Source organism: Acinonyx jubatus, chromosome A2 (genome assembly GCF_027475565.1).
Source record: "Acinonyx jubatus isolate Ajub_Pintada_27869175 chromosome A2, VMU_Ajub_asm_v1.0, whole genome shotgun sequence".
Lineage (NCBI taxonomy): Eukaryota > Metazoa > Chordata > Mammalia > Carnivora > Felidae > Acinonyx > Acinonyx jubatus.
The window spans coordinates 52,742,145-52,767,863 of NC_069383.1; the positions used below are offsets into that span (position 1 = coordinate 52,742,145).

The 25,719-nt window shown below is 37.2% G+C and overlaps 1 protein-coding gene across 1 annotated transcript; it reads left to right on the top strand.

Annotated features, from left to right (window-relative positions):
* The first annotated feature begins 1,880 nt into the window (after positions 1 to 1,880).
* On the top strand, positions 1,881 to 23,553 carry TRA2A (transformer 2 alpha homolog). The gene is made up of 8 exons (XM_027075125.2): positions 1,881 to 2,092; positions 12,169 to 12,302; positions 16,176 to 16,341; positions 17,874 to 18,062; positions 20,537 to 20,652; positions 21,716 to 21,841; positions 22,335 to 22,402; positions 22,559 to 23,553. The coding sequence occupies exons 1-8, from the start codon at positions 2,057 to 2,059 to the stop codon at positions 22,567 to 22,569; spliced, it is 846 nt and encodes a 281-aa protein (XP_026930926.1). The 5' UTR covers positions 1,881 to 2,056; the 3' UTR covers positions 22,570 to 23,553.
* The last annotated feature ends 2,166 nt before the right edge of the window (positions 23,554 to 25,719 follow it).

Consider the following 25,719-nt stretch of genomic DNA (forward strand, 5'->3'; position numbering starts at 1 on the left):
AACTTATGCAAATCAAAATCACAATGAGATATTACCTCATATGTGTTAGAATGTCTATTATCAAAAATATAAAAAATAACAAATGCTGGCAAGGATGTGGAGAAAAGGGAATACTTGTACACTGTTGGTGGGAATATAAACTGGGTCAGCCACTATGGAAAACACTAAGTAGGTTCCTCAAAAAATTAAAATTAGAACTCCTATAGGATCCAGCAATCCCACTTCTGGGTATTATCCCATGTTCCCTGAAGCACTATCCACAATAGTCAAGGTATGGAAACAACCTAAGTCTCCATTGACACCTGAATGGATAAAGAAAATGTGATATATATAGATATATATAATATATCTATATATATTATATAGCTGTTATATATATCTATATATAGATATATAGATATACAGCTGTATATATATATCTATATATATTATATAGCTGTATATATAGATATATATCTATATATATATCTATATATCTCTATATATATCTATATATACTATATAGCTATATATATATATACCTATATATCTATATATCTATATATATGTTATATATCTATATATATATAATATTCAGCCTTGAAAAGAAGGAAATCTTGCCATTTGTGACAACATGGATGAAGTTTGAGGGTATTACACTAAGTGAAATAAGCCAAGCAAAGAAAGACAAATACTGCACAGTATCACATATACAGAATTAAAAAAAAAAAAGAAAAAGTTGAACCCAGAGAAAGAACATTGTTTACGAGGCTAAGAGGTCAGGAAAAATAGGGAGAAGCTGACAAATGGGTATAAACTTTAAGTTATGAATAAGATCTGAGGATCTAACATAATAACTATATTGATAATACTGTATTATATAATTAAAATTTGCTAAGAGAGAACTTAAGTGTTCTCACCAAAAATAAATAAATCAAATGGACTGCTTGAATTGAGATGATGGAAGGGTTGCAGTTAAAGTCAATGACAAACTTCATAAGTAAGCAAGTGACTGAAGGAGAGTGGAGAGCAAGAGTCTTGCAGCAAAGGAACACAAGGAACTGAGAGTCTAGGATGTTGGAGCACGCATCTACATGGGTAGTGAAACCACCGAGTTTAAGACTGCTGCAGTGTTGAAGAGGGCAGAAAAAGAGGAGCAAAGTAAGTGACTGCATCAAGGAGAGACAGTGTTTGATAAAGTCTGATATGGAATTCAAAACTGAACTTATTACAGGGAGTGGTCTGACTCTTGATTTCAGTTCAGGTCATGATCTCATGGTTGGTGGAATTGAACCCTCATCAGACCCTGCGCTGACAGCACGGAGTCAGCTTGGGATTCTCTCCTTCCTTAGCTCTCTGCCCCTCTCCCATTCGTGCAGAGTGCTCTCTCTCAAAATAAATTAAAAATTTTAAAAGAAATTGACACAGTTGTCTTTGCGTGGAGACTGGAGCCAGCCAGGAGCGAGGCAAGGAACTGTGATTTTTCATTATAAACTACCTGCGCATGTATTATGTCAATAACATTACAAAGGGCAAAAGGTTGAAGAAAAATAATAGAAGTGCTGAAAATACCCCAAAATAAAACCGTATTAATTAAATACTGTATACGCTCCCAGTTTTTTTCTGTACCATCAGAATCCATTTTGAAAATATTTAAAGGGCCCAAGATCAATAAAAGCTCATCTGGCGACTGAAAATCTTCAAAACACCTGACGTTAAAAAGGGGTCCTAAGTTTTGAGACCACTCAGCCAAGGATTCGATTCCAAAGCGCCAAGGCTCAGAATACACGCCATTCCCCCACCCGCTAGGCGGGGACCGCCACAAAGCCTCGCGGGAGGCGGGGCCATGCCGTCACAGAGACGTCCCGCCCCCTTACGTCGCGCACTAGGAGGCCAGAAGGTTTCTGGCGGGGCCGGCGCCATTTTGCCGGAGCCTGCGACCGAGTGGGAGTGGAGTGGAGCGGCCGTTGTTGCCGACTCTTTCCTCCTCCCCACGGTCCAGTCAGCGGTTGATTAGGCCATCGGCCCTCAAGCCGAGACTTGTCTCTCATTTAGTTTTGGGGAGCGTCTGGCCGACATGAGTGATGTAGAGGAGAACAACTTCGAGGGCAGAGTGAGTACAAAGCCGCGGGAGCCGTCTTCGGCGGCGGCCCGATGCTCGGGGTTTCACGGGGACGAGCGCGGTCGGGCGGGGTTGCGGGGAGTCCTGCGGGGTCCCGCGGGGAGCAGCCTCTGGAGCCATCACGGTTGTTTCCTCACATACCAAGATGGCTTCTGGGTTCCACTCTTTCCCCCAAACACCACGGATAACCCCCTCTCCCCCTTTTTTTGGAGACTGACTGATACCTGGACTCCTAGGTCCGATTTCCCCCCGCAGTGGCGCGCTCCCTTCTCCCCACCCCTGAGGCTTCCTTATCTCTGTTCCGAGGAGTGGGTCCCCGTCGCGGTGGGGCGGGAGGAGACGGCAGGGAGTTCCCCTCCGGCCGGATAGTGGTAGGTGCTTCCTGCGGTGGCATTTCTGGCGACCCCGAGCATCGTAGAGGGTCTCGGGGTCGAAACTGCGCGGGGCTGTTGTCCGGGCGGGGAGAAGCTGGCGTGGGACTAGCTGGGGCCTGTGTCTCCTTGGCTCTCTATTGCAGTGAGCGGCCGCGTCTCTGTTGGAACCGGCGGCGTTGCGTCTATAAAGGCGAAAGCCTTGAGGTTGAAGGTGGGACGAGCCTAATGAAGTGGTTAGTCAACGACCGCACCGACCCTTAAGCGTTCTTAAGACGAGAGCTGTGAGGGGAAAACTACGCAAGGAGCCCTTTTCCCTTAATGTCCCTTCTACTTTCTTTTCACTTCAAAATGAATGTGGAAATGCTATAACGCCTGATTTTTTAATTCCTTGATGTTGGGTTTTTTTTCTCTCTTCTTTATATCTCAACTTCTAATGCTTTCCTTCCTATGATCTTTCATCTGAAAACCACTTCTTTACAGGTCTTTACGGTAAAAAAAAAAAAATCTTACATAACTGAACAAATTTTGTGGCTCAGTATTTTGAAAATAGCTAGTCAGTTTATACTGTTCTCTACTCAGAATGTTACCTGAAAATTACAGGCCCTCTCCCATTTCTCTCCTCACCGCATCCCCCAGCAAAGAGGGCCTCAGGGATTTTCACTCTTTGGGGTCGATGAATATAAACATCACAAAGATACGTTATCCTCAGCCTAAATACACTAGAACGTTAATCAGTGTTTGAGTTCTACTTCCGAAGTTACCTTACAGTGGTAATTGGTGGAAGTGGTTTAGTGTTAAACCCTGAAAAGAAAATCCCCAGGCAGCATGTTCTTGCTGTTGTGTTGGTATTCTAGTTACTAGGGGAAACGCATAAAAGCCTTTAAGGTGTGTGCTGGTTGGAATGAATTTTGGCTTTTTTAGAAGTTCGTAATAAAAGTACTTAGAAGCGACAGTTAAATCGGAAGGTTGAGTTAGGCTTTTATTCTTTGTGAGGAAAGAGATTTAAATAGGTTAGAAACAAAACTTTTTTAATGCCTGTAAGATTGGATTTTTAAAATGAAATCTGGGTCACAGATACAAGTGAGTAGTCGGACCTGCTTATTTTTTAGTGTGGCGTATTGATTGTCCCAACAAAACTTTTTAAAAATCTTCTAATAAAAATGTGGTGATAATTATAAGCTGATTGTTTTGATAACATTAGGTAGTTGTGGGAAGAAATTTGGCTGCCCATTAATCTTTCCTTCCGTTGACTTTAGTACAGAAATTTATTTTTTGTTAATGTTAGTTTTGATTTGGTTTGTGGGGAAGTGAAGAGGACTACTATCTGGGACCTTGTTGTCCTTTAAGTTCTTACTTTTTAATTAGTCATCAAATTGAGGAATGGAACAAATTTGAGGTAATTGACACCTTACCCACCTAAGAAGGCAGTATATGTAAGATCCCCACCCAATTTTAAGCTAAAATGTATGTAGGCATTAACATTTTATGTTAATAGAAAACGGGTTCTTCCTCCTCCCTGCCCCTTACAGTGTTTACTGTCACAGAAAATATTTTTTGACATGTGATACCCAAGTGTATGTTAGTGTAAATGAACTCAGTAGATTGAATAATGCGTTCGCCCACCGTTACCTGTTACATCTTTTTTTTTCTTTTGTAGGTTGGGGTAATTGTCTTTATTTGTTATTGGTTAAAGAATTAGAAGAATGCCAGAAGCTTTTCTGAGGGTGTGCTTTTTTCTTTTTTAAAATTGTTTCTTACAACAGTTTAACATTCACTAGTGCTTTTGGTTTCTAAACTGTTGTGATTTCTTAACTGCTAGCCACAAACCAGCAGTTTAAAAAAGTTTTTAAAGAATATAGTTGTCATGTTATCTTTGTATCTAAATGTAATGACCATTTAGAAACACTCAAAAAAGGATTTTCAAATGATGTTTTTGAGGTTTTTAAGTAGTTATACTTCAAATTTTGTAACTAAAATGAAGTAGAGAAAACATTGACGGGTCAGTTGAGATTTCATTTGCTTTACCTTTAGAATAAATAGCACATATTAACCCCATGTTACTGAAAAGATATTTAGAATTAGAGGGCAACTTTTTTATAGCATTTCAGAATCTTAACCACGCCACACCTCCTCCCCCGATTTTTGATATGTTTTCTTATTCCTCACGATACTTTTGCGAGGGCTAGAGTATTCTTAGCCATTTTAGAAAGTAAAGCAGGCCTAGAAGACCATGCCAGGAATATGAGATTTACAGTTCCCAGTCCATTGCTCACTGCATACATTATGCTGTATATATTTTGATTTACTTTTTAAAAAGGAGCACGTGTACTTGAGCATCTCAGACATTAATAGAGTTTGTGAGAAACAGTTTACAGGAGCTTAATTTTCCACTGTAGATTAATGTTTCTTCCATTGTAGAGGACTGGAATAAAAGAACTTGGGGAAGGAAAATATAACTGGCTGAATTTTGTTATAAGTAACCCTAATAGTTAACCCAATCAAAATTCCCTTCTGCCTAAGGTAAAACTGTCGAGCATCTGCTGCCTTTTAAGTAAAGGTCAGGTGTTCTTGAGGGAAATAGAACTTGGATTCTAATTTGAGATGACTGTCAGCTCAAATCTGGGTAAAGGTATATAATCACGTTCCCTGTGATAGAAGTAATAAGGAATTCAGAAAATGAAGCTGGGTGGTTTTGTGAGGTAGGGGAAAGGGAAAGCTTTACCTAACACTGGATCTTACAGTTAAGGAATAGATGACAATGAGGAGGTTGCTGGTGCAGTAATAGATGATAGATTTGACTAGATATGCAGTTAGATAATGGAGGGTTTTGAATTCTAGATTTAAGGATTTGGACTTAATCCAATATGCTATAAGAAGGCATGTATGGATTCTTAATTCTGGGAGTGGCATAATGAAAGGAATTTTAGCAAAGAACAGAGGGACTGGTACAAGAAGAGCAGCAAGGCACACGAGGTATTTAAGGAAGGAAATTGTGAAGACTCTGGTCCAAACAGGACAGCAGTGGGATGCAAAGAATGAGACATTTTTACTTTAAAATAAGTAGTAGGTTCCTTAAAACAATTTGCTTGGGACATGTATATTAAGTTTACAGAAATATTTTAAATGGAAATGTCTTTCTGAGCTGAGAGTGAGGCTGGCACTTGAGCTGTGCCTTTCCATGTCATCTTCATAAAAAGTTGTTTGCTTCACACAGCTTCGATTAAAGTTAGGATTTAGGTCTCCAAAAAATGTTTAGACTTCTTCATAGAAATAATGGGGAATGGAAATTTTCATTTTACTTACTCACCCTCTACCCCTAATTTTTTTTTTTTAACGTAACTTAGAATAACGTTAAGTCCATTTTTTTTCTCATTCATTGGCCCATGGTTTTTAATAGAGGTTAAAGATTTTCATGTAGGGTCTATCTTATAATTCCACAGTTGAAGAGGAAAAATGCTACTTGTCTCCTTTTCAGTTTGTTAGAGCTTCTTGAGTAGCTAGAATATTTTTAAGTGACTCCTAGTGTTCCTCTTAACACATGATATGGTTTGGATGACAGAAGCAAAGAGCAAAATAAAAATTCGTCTGTACCAGTTTGGAATTAAAATGTGTGTGCGTTAAGATATTCTGTTAAAGAATAGCAGAAATAGCGGAAGCTTTTTCTTCTCTGAATCCTGATTTGTAATAATTGGGGTGATGATTGAGCTATTCAAAACCCATCTTGGTGACTGGCTTCTTTTTAAAAATAAAATAAAACTGGGCTTAAAATTTTTCTATTGATGAAACTTTAATAAATGTGGGAGTACAAGGGAGGTTTGCGCTCTCCCTTCCTTTTAAAAAAATACGAATAAAAAAGAATCTCTATTTTACAGATAAGAATGTCAGCGTTTAGCTTTTAAAAATACTTAGTTCAGTTTCTTAAGCAATTTAATTTCATATATATCATCACATCAACTTGTTACAAAAGGGTAAGACTTTCTTTCCCATAATAGTGACAGTATTAAACTTGACAGTCTTGTTTTAGGTTCAGTTTATTTATTAAAGTTAAGTGCTTTCATCCAATTTTAATGCTTTTTTTATTCCCTCTGTGGATTTTTAAGCAAGGAATTGCTAAACTTAAGGAAACATTTTTAATGCTCAAATTTTAATATTTGAGATTCTTTCGCTGCTCAGTAGAGGTAGAAGGTAGGATTTCTAAAGGGAGCAATGTAACTAATTGTACCCCCAGTGCACAGATTTGTCACAGATGCTTAATGATTTGTGCCATTCCAAAAATGAGAATAAAAAATCTTGAGATCTGAAAGAATGTGAAGGGATTTAAATATTTAGGAATGAGCTTTGTTTATGGATTTACAGAATTTATTTACCTATGGTCTGTGTAGTGTAACAAGTGTGAAATGGCCAAGGATAATCAATAGTTTCTTAGAACCTTCCTGACAGTGTGAAAACCTACTCTTTGATACTATCACTGGGTGCTCAGGCATCAAATAACTAACCCTGGGACCTTTGTAAAAGGTATATATTCACATGCTAAATTAATACTGATTGTTATTTGTTCACCTGTCCTACCAGATTTAGAAGTGCAGGTGAGGAAGTGTTAATGATCAGATGGGGAAAAGAATCTGGAAACACTGTTCAAAAAAAAAAAAAGTTAAGAGGGGAATAATGAAGGAAATGTGGTTTCCCCTCCCTCCTCTAGATTATTGCCAATATGTAGTTGTATATAATCCTTATTGCCTCATGATTTTCACCAAAATGAAATTTTGAATTATGAGTGACTAGGCCTGACCAATCTGAGGTAGAAGAAAAGTTTTTTTTTTTTTAACTAAGGCCCTGTAGTTTACTCAAGATTCATAAATATTCCCATGATATTAGAAGATGAGAACCTAAGTAATTCTATAGCAGGTTCTTAGTAAAATTTTTTAGCTATTATTTATTGGCTTTTAATATAACTAAATTTTTTGCATGTTAAAATTGGTCATGACATATCAGCTAGCCAGTTTATTGACCACACTTAAAATTTGTAGAAAAGGCTATAAATATTTCAGGTGATTTCATGGTTGTGGCTAGTTTATATTTCATTATTTATGCATAAGTAACAATTCTAAATTTCTTTAAGCATTTCCAAAATTATTCCAAATTGTAGAGAATGTAAAGACAAAGTGTTAGTATATCTGTGAGCCTTTGCAGATGGAAAGACCACTTTAACCTCACTTAGAATGCAGCACACAAGTGTTTTCTTTTTAAGGAATTACTCTGATAGCAGTTATGGGTAAAGACAGTGAAAGTATTTCTTTTAGAAGCTTAAGAGTCTAAGAGAAGCAGCCTATCATACTCAAGAGGAAGGAGGCAGAACAGCTGTTTATGTAGACTGAAATTAAAGAATTGGATAAACACAGGTTTCGAATAAGCCCTAAAGAATGAAGTTCTTAGTGCAATAAATATTATAAGCTATTTGAGTATTTTAAGTACACCCCCTCCCCCCCCCCCCCCCCAGCTTTGGGACATAAAATTTGCCTAAATGCACTAGTGTACTTTTACGGACATAGATTTCCAGTTTCATAAAGTAGTGGGAAAATATATTTTGAGAGAGCTTGTTTTTTAAAGTTTATACTATTATCATAGAAACTTGAATTTGTATAAACTTGGCACTATTGGTATGGAATTTGCATTGCCATTATATTAGAATGGGTTACAGCTTAGCATTTATATTGTGATGTGTTCATTTTAATGGGCTTTCAAGTACTAAACATATATGTTGAAATTTTTTTCTTCCATCTATTATGATACTAGCTGTATTAAAAGACTGCAATTATTGCTTACCTTAGGAATTGTTCATGTTCTGCAACAATGTGTGCATATGTTTAATAACCTTTTTTTCTTGATTGAAAGAATAGTACATGGTTGTTGTAGTTATGTACGGTGTGTAAAATGCTGCTGTATTTTAACACAGATTGCTTGAATTGGATATACCGTGGTACATTCCTAGTATTGTGGTTAGCTCTCTCGTTTTTATTTTTGGCTGTGTCCTTCAGCTGCCACCAGAGGTACCTTGATAATAAAGAATAGTTGAAAGAACCGACACCGTTTAAGCAGGTTGTACTATGAGAACTTTCTGCCTGGCTTCTGGTTTATAGTAGGTAAGGTAGACTGGAAGCCTGTTTAAGATTGCTTATAAAATTTTGGATATGACTTGGTTGAGTCATTCTGTCCATTTTTTTTTTATTTTAATGGTTGTTGGATCCGAATGCAGGTTACTGAAGAATTTGCAGAATTTCTTGACTGGGCAGCTTTAAGAGTCGATTCAGTGTAATCAAGTGAAACAGGACAGATAACAGCCCTTCTCAGTATTTTATTTAAGTTTTATGTATTTCTCCGGGGGAAAAGTTGAAGTTATGATTTTGTAATAAAGATAAGTCTCAAAGGTAGAAAAGGATAGTCTAGCATTTGTCCACAAAGGTTGTAGGTTGGTTTCTAATGCACAATTTAGTGAAAATGGTACTTCGTACCAGCTTTTGACAAATAAGAATGGCAAATATTAATTGATATGACCATTTTTCTTTGTGAAGACTATTAATATATCAGTTCTTAGAATGACGGGCCTTTTTTTTTTGTATTACAGTAAAAATTCTGAAGAATTAGTAGTTTATTCTTCAAGTTAAGTTCACTGACAGTTATTAATTTTACCTTTTTAGATTGTATCTAAATTGTTTTCAGAGGTTAAAATGATAGTGACAACTTTGTAACCAGTTGTTAACAAGGGAGGTAAGAGGACTGTTTCTTAACCTTGAATGATTCCATGAAGAAATTTATGCAGATTTAAGTTTTCATGATAGAAAAACTGAAGGATAGGCAACAAAAGAGGTATTAGGTGTTTGTGAAACCTTAGATAATTAAAAAGCAAGACTTTTTATTTTTTTTAATGTTTATTTATTTTTGAGAGAGACAGATGGACAGAGTGCAAATAGGGGAGGGGTAGAGAGAGAGGGAGACACAGAATCGGAACCAGGCTCCAGGCTCTGAGCTGTCAACACAGAGCCCGAAGAGGGGCTGGAACTCATGAGCTGGGAGATCATGACCTGGGCCACAGTTGGCCACCCAACCAACTGAGCCACCCAGGTGCCCCAGCAAGACTTCTTTTAAAATAGCCTAATGTCTTTTGAAAAAGTACTCTGTCGTGTCTTAATGTTTTAACAAACCAAAAGGAAAGTTTCGTATTTTCCAGTAAGTTCTGTGCCAGAACTGAGATTGAAACTTTAAATTTTAAGATGTTACTAAGTTAGCTTGTTTACATTAATTTCTAAGAAATGGCGATTTTCAGCACTATTGAATAATTTTCAGTTATATTTATTTATGAGGGAAGACTTGAAAATCAAACATACACATATTTGGACCATAATATTTTTACCATGTACTAGAAAGCTTCACATAAGCATTTAAGAAAAAACTTAGATTTTAATATAAGACTGATTTATACAGTTGTAAAATTAAACATTTTACGGTGTCATAGAGCATTCTGATATGTATGTAAACATGAACTGTGGTCATATTCATAGTGTTTCATCTACTGCTGTTCAACAGCATAAATGAATAACATAGGATCTGTGTTATAGAAGGGAAGGCAGAGAGGGGAAGATACTCTTTTCACCGTAATGAACCAACCTGTGTAATGCTTCAATTACAAGCAAATTGACCATACTTTCTTTTTTTTTTTTTTTGAAGTACAGAATATGCTGCTTTTACAGTTTCAGTGAATGAAAAAGCCTAAATTGCTGTGCCTGCTCCAGGCATCTGTCCAGGAATTTAGAGACTATAGAGAATTTAGAGAGATGTGGTGAAAGACTTACAGGTAGCTAAATGGGAAAGGTTGATACTGAAGGAAAAGGTAGCTATATGTTTCAGTTTTGTTTGCATCTGAAAAAATAAATAGGCCTGGCAGCATTTGTACAGTTCTTGATAAGTAAATCTTTGGACATTAAACTCAAAGAGAAAGTTTTAAGGAAGTTGCATGATAGTCTTACGGCATAAATGAAAATGGGTGTGAGGTTGGGGTAATTATTTACAATGATAATCAAGGCGTAAATGGACAGAGAAACCGGACTGTCCCATCCTACTTTGGTCATAATCATGTATCTGTCAGATTAAGAAACAGTCTCTTATTCAGTTTTAAATCATTTGACTTGGAAAGTTTTGATTTATATCCAACTTTTTCAGAAGCCAGTCAGTTTTCTGATATAGGATATAGTTACTGAAGGGAATATATGTATGTGTAACTGCATAAAATATGGAAAACTATTAATAAAATTGGTGGAATCAAAAAATAAAGACCATGATACTAATTGTATAATTTTTTGTACATTATGATACTTCATGATAATACAGAATATTAAAATGGCACAGTTGAAAAATTACATGTATTAGTAATTTATAAGCCAAAGGGGGCATTTTAAGAATTTCATGTCCTCTTTTCCCCGTAAGTTTATCTTTGTGCTTTATTTCAGAACATGTTTCTGATTAAGTTGGAGTGTGCAAAGATAGTGGTCAAACATAATTGGGAAAAGATGTTAGTAATTTCACTAATTTTTTTTTTTTTTTTACTTTGAACATCAGCATGTGTTCTCTAATAATTGAGTTTAGGTAGATGTGTGCAAATTTCGGCCCAGAATGCTTTGCTTTAATTGTATCTTGGTATCTTAGCATGGCTTAGTGAAAGCTCATTTTAAGATAACTAAGACTTCAAGTTATAAATTAGTAAATACTTAAGACATACGTGGGGGGGATTACAGTTAATGTTAGATTTATGCTTGGATTAATTATTTATATTAAAATTGTTCACATTTTAGGAAATAGGATGAAACATGAAAGGGGAGGAGGGTGAAGAATATGGTAAAAAACATTTAGAGAAATTCAGTAAATTTTCTTTAATTGTTAGAAACTAGACTTTTGAAAAATTTTAAAGATTATAAAATTGTTTTTTAATAAACTAGTTATTTGCACTTTACCTGCTGGCTTTTCCATTTGGTAGATAACATTCTGAACTCCAGCAGAGTTTTATAATCCCCACGTGCTTAAATATACTAAATGTTCTTTTTCCATTAAGGTTAATGTTCGTGAAGAAATTGAAGAGTTTTTTCCAAGAATGTGGAAGATAAATCAAGATAAAAGAAGGCTAATGAAAAGTATTAAAGATCAGAAAATTAAAATTGAATGGGGGAAAAAATTGAACAGAAGATTGGTCAGATAGAAGCACTTGAATATTTTTTTTAAGGCTATTTTGAATTGTTTGAATTGGGGAAGAATACACGAAGTATGAAAAATGAAAAACTCAATGAAGAATGAAGAGAAGTAGAAAGCAAGAGTGAAGTAGAATTAAAAGAATCTGGAAGAATGAATGGGTCCTAGGTTAAGTAAATGTATGGTTTATGTTCCAGTGTCTGTATGATCAAGTTGTAGATGAATTTGCATGATTACTTAGTTAATAGAGAATTGGTGATCTGGTTCAAGTAGGGAATTATTGAGGACAGTTAGCAGTATTAACAATGGGTTATTAATGAGCTGAAATTTTTTCTGGAGGGTATTGCCTAACCATTTGTTTTTCAGGAGCAATCAATATAAATAATTACGGTACTTTAAATGTTAGGTGTTAGGCATCTACGTGACCAGTGCCATTTGTAATACTGTCTTCTTTGTTAGGAGTCTCGCTCTCAGTCAAAATCTCCAACGGGAACTCCTGCTCGTGTAAAATCGGAGAGCAGGTCAGGATCTCGTAGTCCATCAAGGGTTTCCAAACACTCTGAATCCCATTCTCGATCAAGATCAAAATCCAGGTAAGTGTGCTTAAAATAGTACTTAAGATGCTTTCCTTGGATTTTTCAGAGCAAAGTGGTTTTTTACTAAATTCCTTGTTTTTGCTGCATTTTGTATAGAGATTAGACCAAAGACCAAAGAAATTTCACCCAAAACATGAAGTAGTTTTTCTCAAACTGTGGAGTTTAGAAATGAATGTTCTAGGGGTGCCTGGGTGGCTCAGTCAGTTAAGTGTCAGTCTCTTGATCTCGTTTCAGCTCATGATCTCATGGTCATGGAATCTAGCTCCTGTTGGGCTCTGCACTGAGTGTGGAGCCTGCTTGGGATTCTCTCTCTCCCTACCCCCTTCCCTACTCTCATGCATGTACACTCTCCCAAAATAAATAAATAAAAGATTTTTTTTAAAATGAGTGTTCTAGATAAAGATTTAGATAAGGCAGAGTCATCTCTTAGCCCAGTTAACCTATCAGATGCTGGCTGTTAATATAGATTCAATATGTGTTGATTGATTTAAATGCATTTGGCATCTGAGGATTGGTTTTTTATTTTATTTCAGTATTTGTACAACCAAAAGGTAAATTTCTCCATTGGATACTTGGCATGTAATTTAGAGCAGAGAAGGTTGATGTGTCTATGTTGTACTGGCTATCACAATGATTTGAGAAGCTGTTTCAAGATTCATATTCCAGCTACATCCTTTACCTGAAGATTGTGACTCAGTAGGTCCAGGTTGGAACTCTTGTCGATGTAATTTCTTTTTTCTTTTCTTTTCTTTTTTTTTTTTTTTTTTTTTTTTTTTTTGAGTTTATTTATTGTAATAGAGATGGAGATAACATGAGTCGGGGAATGGCAGAGAGAGAATCCCAAGTAGGCTCTGCACTGTCAGTGCAGGCTGCATGTGGGGCTCAAACTCACGAAACCATGAGGTCATGACCTGGGCCAAAACTGAGAGTCAGATAGTGATGCTTAATTAACTGAGCCACCCAGGCGCCCCTATAATTTCTTAATTGGAGACATAATTTCTTTGTGTAGAGTTAGTTTGCAAGGGAGCATGAGACAAAAAAAAATCCATTAAAAGGCTATACTTTTCTTGAGTCCACAGCTATCTTTTCTGTCATATCCACGATCCAACTTGATTCACTAACCACTCTAATTAAATCATGTGCAGAATAGCACTGTGTAGAATTTGGGTGTGCAAATGGAAATGAGCATGTTTTCATTTTAGGACCTTCACACTTGTTGTTCTCGGCCTAGAATTCTCCTCCCTCAGATATTCAATCACTTAATTCATTCTCTGTCTGTGTGCCACCTGAGAACGTTAAAGAGCATACACACCTTATTGCCTTACTCTTAATTTTTTTTTGTGATACTTACCACTATCTGATTCAGAGTAAAGCTTAGGCACTCCTGAAGGGTTTTTAATTTATGTCATTTATCATTACTGTTTAAAAATAACAGTTGAAGGGCACCTGGGTGGTTCAGTTGTCTTAAGTGTCTGACTTAGGTCATATCTCAAGGTTCGTTGGTTCTACCCCTACATCAGGCTCTCTGCTGTCAGCACAGAGCCTGCTTTGAATTCTCTGTCACCCTCACTGTCTCTGCCCCTTCCCGCCCCGCAAAAAATAAACATTTTTCATTTTTTTTAACGTTTATTTATTTTTGAGAGAGTATGGATAGGGGAGGAGCAGAGAGAGAGAGGGAGACACAGAATCCAAAGCATGGTCCAGGCTCTAAGCTGTCAACACAGAGCCTGATGCAGGGCTCGAACCCATGAACCGTGAGATCATGACCTGAGCCAAAGTCAGACACTAAGCCAACTGAGCTACCCAGGTGCCCCAACAATTGATACTTTAAGTGACAGGATTTCTTATTAATGTTGTTTATCTTTTACAGTGAGGCTGTAAATTAGTGTTAAGGAAAATGGGAAATCTCTATATCTTAAATGTGCTAGGAACTACATCTCCAGGTCTTGCCAAGGAACTTTTGCTTTTGCTGTTCCTAGAATACTTTTCCCCTGTCTACCTAGTAAAATATGTCTCCCAGCTTCATTGTTAGCCTTCGTTTTGAATAATCTTCCCTTGTTAGTTTAATTCTCTTCACGCATGTGCTCTCTTTTTAGACACTCTGGCCCTTGGCATGTATAACATTTATTGAATGCCTTAAACAAATTATTTTGTAAGACTGTGATCGCTCCATGGGGCGCCTGGGTGGCTCAGTTGGTTAAGCGTCCGACTTCAGCTCAGGTCACGATCTCGCGGTCCGTGAGTTCGAGCCCCGTGTCGGGCTCTGGGCTGATGGCTCAGAGCCCGGAGCCTGCTTCTGATTCTGTGTCTCCCTCTCTCTTTGCCCCTCCCCCGTTCATGCTCTGTCTCTCTCTGTCTCAAAAAATAAATAAACGTTAAAAAAAAAAAAAAAAAAAGACTGATCGCTCGCTCCTGGTCTGTGTGTTTATCAAAGATGAGTCATGTGAATAGTCAATAAATAGTTAACATTAAGAGGCAAAGAAATAATCAGAGTGGCTGGAAATAGAGAAAGAAGAACTAGGGAATCAGCAGGGGAAAGACAAGTGAGATGCTGTAGTAAACTTGAAGAAATGAAGACTGTTAGACATGAAGACTATTACATGGGCATTTAGGTTGTTGGATTAATTTAGGAGATGCTGGATTGCAGTGGGCTAAAGAAAGATTGGAAAGGAAATGACATTTAACAGTGAAGGGAATGTAGAACTATATTGAGAAGATGGTAAGAATCAAAGGATTTTACTGTGGTGATAATGGCAGTTGGTGATTGGTCTTTGTTATGGTAAGATACACATAACAAAATTTACAGTCTTAGGGCACCTGAGTGGCTCAAGTCAGTTGAGCTTCCAGCTTTGGCTCAGGTCATGATCTCACAGTTCATGGGTTCGAGCCCCTCATCGGGCTCTGTGCTAACAACTCGGAGCCTGCTAGCCTGCTTCAGATTCTATGTCTGTGTGTCTCTCTTTCTCCCTCTCCCTCTCCCTCTGTCCCTTCTTCCCTCCCCCTCCCTCTCCCCCCCCCCCCCCCCCCCGCCTGCCCTTCCCTCACTCACATTCTGTCTCTCAAAAATAAGTAAACATTTAAAAAAAAATTTTTGGGGGCGCCTGGGTAGCGCAGTCGGTTAAGCGTCCGACTTCAGCCAGGTCACGATCTCGCGGTCCGTGAGTTCAAGCCCCGCGTCAGGCTCTGGGCTGATGGCTCAGAGCCTGGAGCCTGTTTCCGATTCTGTGTCTCCCTCTCTCTCTGCCCCTCCCCCGTTCATGCTCTGTCTCTCTCTGTCCCAAAAATAAATAAACGTCAAAAAAAATTTTTTTTAAATTGACAGTCTTAACCATGTTTAAGAGTGCTATTGAGTAGTGGTATTAAATACATTCACATTGTGCAACCATCACTACCATCTGTCCCAGAACTCTTCATCCTGTAAAACAAACTCTATACCCATTGAACAGTGGCCCCTTGTTTTCCCCCTCTCCCAGCCCTTGGCAGCCACCATTTTACTTGCTGGCTATATGGTTTTGACTACTCTAAGAACCTTATATAAGTGGAATCTAGTATTTGTCTTTTGGTGGCTGGCTTGTTTGCCTTAGCATAATGTCCTCAGGGTTCATCCATGTCTCAGAATATTGCAGGATTTCCTTAGTGCTTGTTTTGTGTTTTTCTTTTAAAAGAAGATAGAGGTGTAACATGCTTGTAAGGTATAGTGTGAAAGAGTGAATGTAGAAGGGATAGACTGAGAACAAGATGATTGTATGATTAAGAGAACAAGAAGAATATACTTGCCTCAGAAAGTAAAAAGGAGCTGGGGTACATGTATAAATCCTTGGCATTACCCATTTGCTTCAGTATTTTCACTTAAATTTATTTCTCTCACAGGTCGAGGTCAAGGAGGCATTCTCATAGACGTTACACTCGATCCAGATCCCATTCTCACTCTCATAGGAGACGATCTCGAAGTAGGTCATATACACCTGAATACCGGCGTCGTAGAAGCCGAAGTCACTCTCCAATGTCTAACCGGAGAAGACATACAGGCAGCAGGGTATGTAGTTTTAAAAAATTAATGAAAACTTATTTTGTCTTAGGTGTTTAGTTATAGCATAATATCTTGATTTCATGAGACTAGACCATCTTTTTGGATTTTTTGGGTTTTTGTTGTTGTTTTTTTTTTTAACATTCATTCATTTTTTTGAGAGAGATAGTATGAGCGCAGGAAAGACAGAGAGGGAGACACAGAATCCAAAGCAGGCTCAGGCTCTGAGCTGTCAGCACAGAGCCTGATGCAGGACTTGAACTCACGAACAGTGAGATCATGACCTGAGCCAAAGTTGGACACTTAACTGACTCAGGCACCCCTAGACCGTTATTTTAAAGTGGTACTCCAGGGGGCACCTGGCTGGTTTAGTCGGTGGAGCATGCGACTCTTGATCTTCAGGTTATGAGTTAGAGCCCCTCATTGTGTGTAGAGATTACTTAAGGAAATAAAAAATAAATAAAGTGATATTCCAGAAACATCCTTAAGCATATGAATATTATTTATATTCATTTAAATATATTTTCTTTTTTTGGGGTACCTGGGTGGTTCAGTCAGTTAAATGTCCAACTCTTGTTTTCAGCTCAAAATGTGATCTTATGGTTCATGGGTTTCAGCCCCAACTGCAGGACCTGCTTGGGATTCTCTGTCTCTCAAGATAAATTAAATATTAAAAATATATATTTTTCATATATTTTATTTTCTTGACTTTTGAGTGAAAAGTTGAAATTTGTGAAGAAAATATATGTTCTACGAATTAAAATGAAAAACTGAGCTGAAAATATTGAGATTAAAAACTTTTGGTGGAGGCTGAGGGAAGCTGGCAGGGAAATAACATGTAGTAATAATAATAGCTAACACACATTCAGCACTGTGCAGAGGTTTTCAATGCATGTAATAGATAAGCAAGTTGAGCCTTGGATATGTGACATTGATGTTTGGATTTTGGCTAACTGGCAGAGTCCAGGTTTCAACCAGGCTGCTTGCCTCAAACTTCCTGTGCTTAACTTTGGTGCTGTGTTTTCCCTCTATGTGATACTGAATCATTTAACTGTAATGGAATCTGCTGTTATTTAATGATGCTTTGAAATGTGTAAATACATTTTTCAAATTAGGATTGTGGGAAAATTGAAAGAATATCCTTACTGCAAATGGAGAAAGCACTTACAGATGAAGTCATATTAAGTACAAATCTGTAAGGTATAAAACATTTGAATAAGCCACGAATAAGGCTTTAAATTTAAACTAGGATGGATTCTTTGGATACATTCTGAAAATTGCAGGACTAGAAATAGAAAGTAGGGATGTTTTTATTTAGGATACAACTGGATGTATACTCCAAAGAAGGGGTGAGTGTACTGTATGTAAACTGTAAAATATTACTCATCTGGGTTTTTTCCTCTTAAATTCTTCTTTCCAAGTAACTTGAAGTAGTGTATAGTCTTTGTGTATTAGATGAGGTGTTCAAAGTATTTCTGTGTGGCTTAATTTTTACTTCAGTTTGGAGCTTGAAATTAAATCACATCTTAAATATTCAACAGGCAAATCCAGATCCCAACACTTGCCTTGGAGTGTTTGGCCTCAGTTTGTACACAACAGAGAGAGATCTTCGTGAAGTATTTTCTCGATACGGACCATTGAGTGGTGTCAATGTGGTTTATGATCAGCGAACTGGACGATCACGAGGATTTGCTTTTGTTTATTTTGAAAGAATAGATGACTCAAAGGAGGTAATTTTATAATTATCTGTCAATTTGACATTTTTGAGGTACATAATTATAATGTCAGGTTATTGTTAAAAGTTGACTGATAGTCTCCCAGTTCCATAACATGTTCTCTTTCATTCCCTGACCTGAGTCTATTCAAACTCTTCCTCTCGGTTTGGAGAGGAGATGTATGGAAAGTGAGATGTATGTGTTTGGAAAGTGAGATGTATGTGTTTGAGTTAATAGAAAAAATAAAGCATATGAATATTCTTCTTTGACTAAGTCTTATTCATACTCCCAAGAAGGTGATTAAACTAACTTTCTAGAAATTCTATGGTATTTTCAGTTGTCTGGCAAGCTCAGTTGGTGGAGCGTGCAACTCTTGATCTTGGGGTTGTGAATTCAAGCCCCATGCTGGGTGTAGAGATTACTTAAAAATAAAATCTTCTTTTAAAAGTTAAAGAGAAACTATATAATATTTAAGTTAATCTGTTTAACTTTGTGTCACATGAGCTCCCCATGTATAGAGTGTGTTTCCATTCATACTCATCTTTTTTTGTTCTATAATTAAAATATACCTAGAAAAAACTAGTCTTTTTTCATTTCTTGTTTTTATTGCCATTCTTCATTTTCCTAACAGTGATCATAATCAATATCAATGATTTGAAATTGTGCTATTTTTTTTTTAAGAAATTGCTTTTTTAATTATTTTTTAAATTTATTTTGAGAGAGACAGACACAGTGTAAGTTGGGGATGGGGAGAGAGAGAATCCCAAGCAGGCTTTGCGCTGCCAGTACAGAGCCTGATGTTGGGCTTGAATTCACAAAACCACGAGATCATGACCTGAGCCGAAACCAATGGTCGGATGCTTAACCAGCTAAGTCACCCAGGCACCCCTGAAGTTGTGCTATTCTAATGTATTTGATAGTGGAATATAAAGGGAGCAGTAGGCTTACTTTCTCTATACTAGAGTTCATAGTGATCGGGTTAGAAAATTCCATTTTAAGGAATTTGAAGCCCGTTGTTGAGTTTATCAAAACTTTTTTTGTTCTTATCGAACCTTAATAAATGTCAGGTACCTGACTAGTTCAGTTGGTAGAGCATGTGACTCTTGATCTCAGGGTCGTGAGTTTGAGCCTCACGTTGGTACTGTTTTACCTATAGTAGTTATCCAGTTACTATTTTACATGTGATAGTAGTTGGATATGGGTTGTTGCTCTATGTATCAACAGTATTTGATTGCGACATAAACAGTCATAATAAAAGTTCGCATATTTTTCAAAAATAATAGATGCTAGTGGCATCTAATGGATAGAGGCAAAAAATGATACTAAACATCTTACAATTATAGTGCACAAGTTAGCCACCCACAACATAGAATTAGCAGTCCCAAAGTGCAAAGGTTGAAAAACCCCAGATAATTCTAACAAAGTAATCCTCCAGGTTGTAAATCATTTATGTAATAGACGTTCTAATTAGCATTCTCTAAATGTTTTAATCTGTCAAATATTACCTTTTTTGGTTACATATTTGTGATTTCTGGTCTCAAGGGATAAAGTTATAAACTTAAAAAGTAGTTGGAGGAGGTGCCTGAGTGGCTCACTTGGTTAAGCAGCCTGCTCTTTGATAATCTGCTCAGTTGGTGATCTGGTTCATCCCAGTGTCGGGCTCCGTACTGAGCATGGAGCTTGCTTGGGATTCTCTCTCCTCTCTGCCTCTTGCGTGTGCTCTGTCTCTCTCAAAAAAAAAAAAAAAATTAGTAAACTTTTTTTTTTTTTTAATAAAAATACTAGGATATCTGACCTGAAGTGAAGGTTGTGAATTATAAAACAATACCACAATTAAGATTTTTTTTTAATATGAAACTTATTTGTCCTAGCTCTTGATTCTTCCCACAACCACTCCGCCTGGTTTATTTCCTTTATAAGATAAAATGAAATTGGCAACTTTACTGTAGTTCCAAAGAACTTTGTAATGTACCTGAATTATTGTCACATTTATTGGTATTCTTGCCAAAGGGCAGAATGTTAGGGAATGTGAGCACAGGTATAAAGACAGGAGCATTTGTTGGCCGGTTTAAAAGTTCTTTTATATTTGGAGTTCACTAGGTGGCAGTGTGTTACCTAAGAAATAGTTTTAGGTGAGCTGAATGGCAGTTTCTGCTTTGAGTTGCCTAGACTGAAACTAGTAACTGCAGCCTCAAGAGTTATGCAGGCTTCCCAACTTGTGTGGTTTTTTTCTCTGTAGCTGCCCCCAGTGTTTCAGCAGAGGGATGCTTCAGTGTCTGTGTGTACATTAGAAAACTCAATACTATTGACATGCATAGAGCAAGAATTAATAATATAAAATCCTGGTCCCTATTGTTTAGGAAAGAAGTGTTTAGAGAATTTTAATTTTTTTTAACTTCAAATGGAAAATGTGTTAAATTTGTTGGCAGTTTTAGTAGTTTCTTCTTAGTAAAATATGCATGACTTTCTGTGCCTGTTCTCTGTTAAAGGCAATGGAAAGAGCAAATGGAATGGAGCTGGATGGTCGAAGAATTCGTGTGGATTATTCTATTACCAAGAGAGCGCACACACCTACACCTGGCATCTACATGGGCAGACCAACTCAGTAAGATAACATGTTTTCTAAGCTAAACTGTAAGAGCCAGAAACTCACCAAAAATGCATGCAAATTTTTTTATTAATTAGCAGATAAAATGATTTTTTCCTATAATTAGAATGGAAAGCTTAATTTGTACATATTCTAATATCTATTTGAGGAGGGGGACAAATTAAAGCCATCAAAGTCGTTCCTGACTCTTTGCTTGATGCTAATACAAATAGAAAATTTATTAAAGATGAGAAAAATAGTGTATGCTTTTAAGCATTTATTCTCTTTCTATTCTTACGTGACTTTGGAAGCCTTGTGAATAGGGAAGGGTTATTGGATAGTGATACATATTTTTTTTAAGTCAGTTTTCACATTGCAGAAAATAAACAGAGGCTTTTATATATGTTTTTTTTAATATAATACAGCCAAAGACAGTATTGCTAAGAATGAAAGAAGGAATTACTTTCAGTTATTTTGAAGCCTTGCTGAGGAAAATGTAGGGTTTGGCAAGGAGAGCCTACAGAAAACTAAAGTGAAAATAATGTACTTATGGTTAGGAGTTGGGAAAAGTACAGGAGAAAGTGCTTAGAGTTTAAATTCACTGCCAAAGTCTTATAAACCAGATCTCAAAATTGTTGTAGTGATGCACCTCAATGTAAGGTAGTTAATTCTTTTTGCTGTTCCGCGTTGGTTAACCTTTTTAAATTCATGATGTTTATTAATTGCATCTGAATTAGTCTTAAGGACTCACATCTTAAGCATTTTGGTACTGTTTCCTAGCACAGTGCTTCATTTCACCTTGTTGAAAAGGTCCTGCTGGTTTGAGTAGTATAAAAGAGCAGTTTATAATTTGGAGAGTTTTGGGAAATCATTCCTGGTTATTTATGTAATGAGTAGGAAGCCAAAGCAGAATAATACCATGGGAGTCAGCAAAGTGAGATGTGGAGGTAACCGACGCGAAAAGCGATAATCTTTCTTTCTACATTGTCTTCCCTCCTTCCTCCGTTTTATTTAAGCACCAGTTGGTATTAAATGATACTGGAAAATCACATTGATGTAAAATTTTTCTTTTTTTCTGTAGTAGTGGTGGTGGTGGTGGCGGAGGTGGTGGTGGAGGTGGAGGAGGTGGCAGGCGTCGGGATTCTTACTATGATAGAGGATATGATCGTGGGTATGACAGATATGAAGACTATGATTACCGGTACAGGTAATGTTTTAATTTGTAATTTTCATTCTAAATTAGATTATAATAGTATTTAGTACTTTTAATTTTTGTTTTGTATACATTAATAAAATATTTAAAATAGATTTTTCAGGGACATGCCTAGGTGGCTCAGTTGGTTAAGCAACTGACTTCAGCTCAGGTCACGATCTCAGTTTATAAATTCAGGCTCTGCGCTTTTGCAGAGCCTGCTTGGGATTCTCTCCCCCTCTGTCACTGCCCATCCCCCACTTGTGCTTTTTTTTCTCTCAAAATTAAGTAACTTTAAAAAAATAGATTTTATATGATGATTTCTTGAGGAAGGGGGAAATTATTTTCTCAAGATTGAGAACAGAGGTCAGTAATCTGTATTTGCCAATATTTTGTTGTGTCATATGCTTGCTGTTCTAGTATTAATTGGCACACAGAGAATGTAATGGTTATTTTCATCTGCCTCAGTGATTATGTGGTATGCAAAGTAATCTTTTATTTCCTGCAGAAGAAGATCACCTTCTCCTTACTATAGTCGATACAGATCACGATCAAGATCTCGTTCCTACAGTCCACGTATGTACACTTTTACTTTGTGGCATTAAGAACCATTCGTAATCAATGGTTTATTTTAGAAAATCAGCATATATGGAGATTGTTCATAGTTTGACGAATACTAGGCAAGTCAAACTATAATTGTCATTTTGACTTTTTTTTTTTGCTCTCTTTCAGGACGCTATTGATAAACAGAATGGTTGCAGATGAGGACATCTTTCTCTTTTTTTTTTTTTTTTTTTTCTTTTCTTTTTTTTGGTTTAGTTTGGTGTGTTTCGTTTTTTGTTTTTGTTTGTTTTTGGTTTTGGTTTGGTTTTTGTTTTGTTTAATTCTGGATTTCCCCAAGCTTCTAATCCTTCTTACTCCTTTAAAAAGAACCTTTGGAAAAAAAAAATCTTCGGTTTATTTACCATCTACACTTTGTCAGTTGTATTGCTGTTTCCACCCCTTTTAGTATACTCTTAAAGATGTAATTGTTGTCATTTTGAGTAGTTAAACATCTTAAGTAAAAAAGGAATCCCCAGTGTTACACTTTGTAAATGTTTTTTTTTTTTCCTTTGCTTTGCTTTTACAGAAAATTAACTCCTGGCTAACCAAATGAGGAAAGAAATGATCTTTTTAAAGCTTCTTTTGTGTTAGATATTGTATTAGACGTTGTACTAGAGACCTGCATTTAAAACAAACTCCTTTTTTAACTTCTTTTGGGAAAGATAGTAACACATAAAGTAGTTCAGTCATGTCAAGTTTGTCTGGGGTGGCATGGAGCAGTCAAATAGTGTAGAAAGTTTGAAGCTATAAAAGAAAACACTTGGTCATTTCTTTTGAAGAACGAAATTTTTGAACCCTAAAAATTATGTCTTTTTTTTCTTTCTTTTTTTTTTTTTTAAGAGATAAAAAGCTTGTGGACTCCTACAAAACATGTTGTATTTAAAATACATCTGTTAAAATTTAAAGTGTGATTTTTGTGTTGAATTTATTGAAGTTTAAGTATTCCCTTAATCAGTGAAGGACAACTCTTATTTATTACTTAGAGCAATTGTATACTTTGCTGTTAGAAATTTTGGTATTGGGACAATGGTTAAGCAGGCTATTATTGTATAGTATAGAATCCTTAGAAGATAAGTGTGAGGAAAAGTAGTCTCCTTTCAAATAAAAGTTAATTTCTTTGAAAATGAGACTGTCTCTTTTATTGTGGTAGAATGGGAAACTATAACTGGATTGATTTGGGAACCAGTCCCTTCCTAACATATTTGCTATACCTGATTGTATAATTCTGTCTCTTCCTCAGTCTTTAAAATTTTTTTTAATGTTTATTTCTTGAGAGAGAGAGACAGAGTACAAGCTGGGGAGGGGCAGAGAGAGAGGGAGACACAGAATCTGAAGCAGGCTCCAGGCTCTGAGCTGTCAGCACAGAGTCTGACTGGGGGCTCAAACTCGAGAACTATCAGATCATGAGCTGAGCTGAAGTTAGACACTTAACCAACTGAGCCACCCAGGTGCTTCCTCTTCCTCTTCCTCCTGCTTCCCTTCCAGTCAGCCAAGTTGTTGATATTAACAGTATTCAATACCAAGCACCGTGGTGAAGGAAAGATAATATGGTTTATGTCTTCAAGAAGCCCACATTCTAATAGGGAACATATTCTAATGTTAGGTGGAAGTGTTTTAGCAAAGAGGTGGATTATGTTTCAGGCAACTTTTATAAAAAAGGATAGGAGCGTGAGTTTTGTTTTCTCCCTCAAACAGTGGAGATAAAATTAGATTATTTTAATGTATGTAATAGACTGATGAAATCTATGAGATTGAAGTGGCCTTGGGCTATTTTTTAAGGATTTTGTTTTAAGCAATTTCTGCACCCACCATGGGGTTCAAACATAACCCCAATATCAAGAGTCACACACACCACCAACTGAGCCAGCCAGGTGTCCCTATTAAAAAAACTTTCGGGGGTGCCTGGGTGGCTCAGTTAAGCGTCCAACTTCGGCTCAGGTCATGATCTAGCGGTTCGTGAGTTTAAGCCCCACATTGGGCTCTGTACTGACAGCTCAGCCTGGAGCCTGTTTTGGGTTCTGTGTTTCCCTCTTTCTCTGCCCCTCCCTCCCTCCCTCCCCCTCTCTCTCAAAAGTAAATAGTTAAAAAAAAATTTTTTTTTAAGCTTTTTCAAAATGTCTTTTTAAAAGTTTTTGCCAATAAAGAATAGCCAGAGATCAATCTCTTGCTGGTTCCTAGAGAATTTAGCTCTTTTAATTCAAGTTACTGCTTTTTTAATTTGAGAGAGAGAGAGAGAGAGAGAGACTGAGTAGGGGAGGGGCAGAGGGAATTTCAAGCAGGCTGCACACTTGTCAGCACAGAGCCTGATGCGGGGCTCAAACCCACCAACCTGAGATCATGACCTAAGCCAAGACTAAGCAGATGTTTAACGGACTGACCCACCCAGATGCCCTTAAGCAAGGTTATTAAAAGACTTGGAATTGCCCTGAAAGAACCATTAATCTGTTGACTGTAAAAGTACTTTAAAGATTTAAGCAGCATTATCACCAACAAAAATAAAAACATTAGCCACAATCTGTTAGAGAAAAACCTTGGGGAAGAGACAGTAAACATCAGAAACAAAACATGTAGATGTTATGTACATGCTAATGGGAAGAATAGGGGAGTAAGGGGGACACAATTTTATTTTTATTTTTTTAATTTTTTTTTTAACTTTTTTTTTTATTTTTGAGACAGAGCATGAACAGGGAAGGGGCAGAGAGAGAGGGAGACACAGAATCAGAAGCAGGCTCCAGGCTCTGAGCCGTCAGCCCAGAGCCTGACGCGGGGCTCGAACTCACGGACTGCAAGATCGTGACCTGAGCTGAAGTCGGACGCTTAACCGACTGAGCCACCCAGGCGCCCCGAGGGGGACACAATTTTAAATAGGGTAGTCTTTGCAGGCTTCCCTGAGGTGGAATTTTGAGTAAAATCTAAGGGTGATAAAGGAGGGAGCCTTGTGCATACCTGGAGGAAGAACATATTAAGTAAAGGGAATAGCAAATGTAATAGCCTTAAGGCAGTAACATACCCAAAATGTTAGAGGAGGAGGCCAGAGAAGGCCAAGATGGTAACCAAGGGCTGTATGCTGCTGAAGAGAGGAAGAGAGTGGGAGGGGTGGTTTCAACAGTCAAGAAGCAAATTCCTTTATAGCAAAGGGAACTTTTTTTTTTTCATGTTTTTATTTACTTTTGAGACAGCATGAGCAGGGGAGGGGCAGAGAGAGAGACAGACACAGAATCCGAAGCAGGCTCCAGGCTCTGGGCTGTCAGCACAGAGACTGACACAGGAATTGAACTCATAAACTGTGT

Coding starts and splice junctions, on each gene's coding strand:
- TRA2A (XM_027075125.2), top strand. CDS start 2,057: ATGAGTGATGTAGAGGAGAACAACTTCGAGGGCAGA. Junction 20,653..21,715: donor TACATGGGCAGACCAACTCA/GTAAGATAACAT, acceptor TTTTTTCTGTAG/TAGTGGTGGTGGTGGTGGCG. Junction 21,842..22,334: donor GACTATGATTACCGGTACAG/GTAATGTTTTAA, acceptor TATTTCCTGCAG/AAGAAGATCACCTTCTCCTT.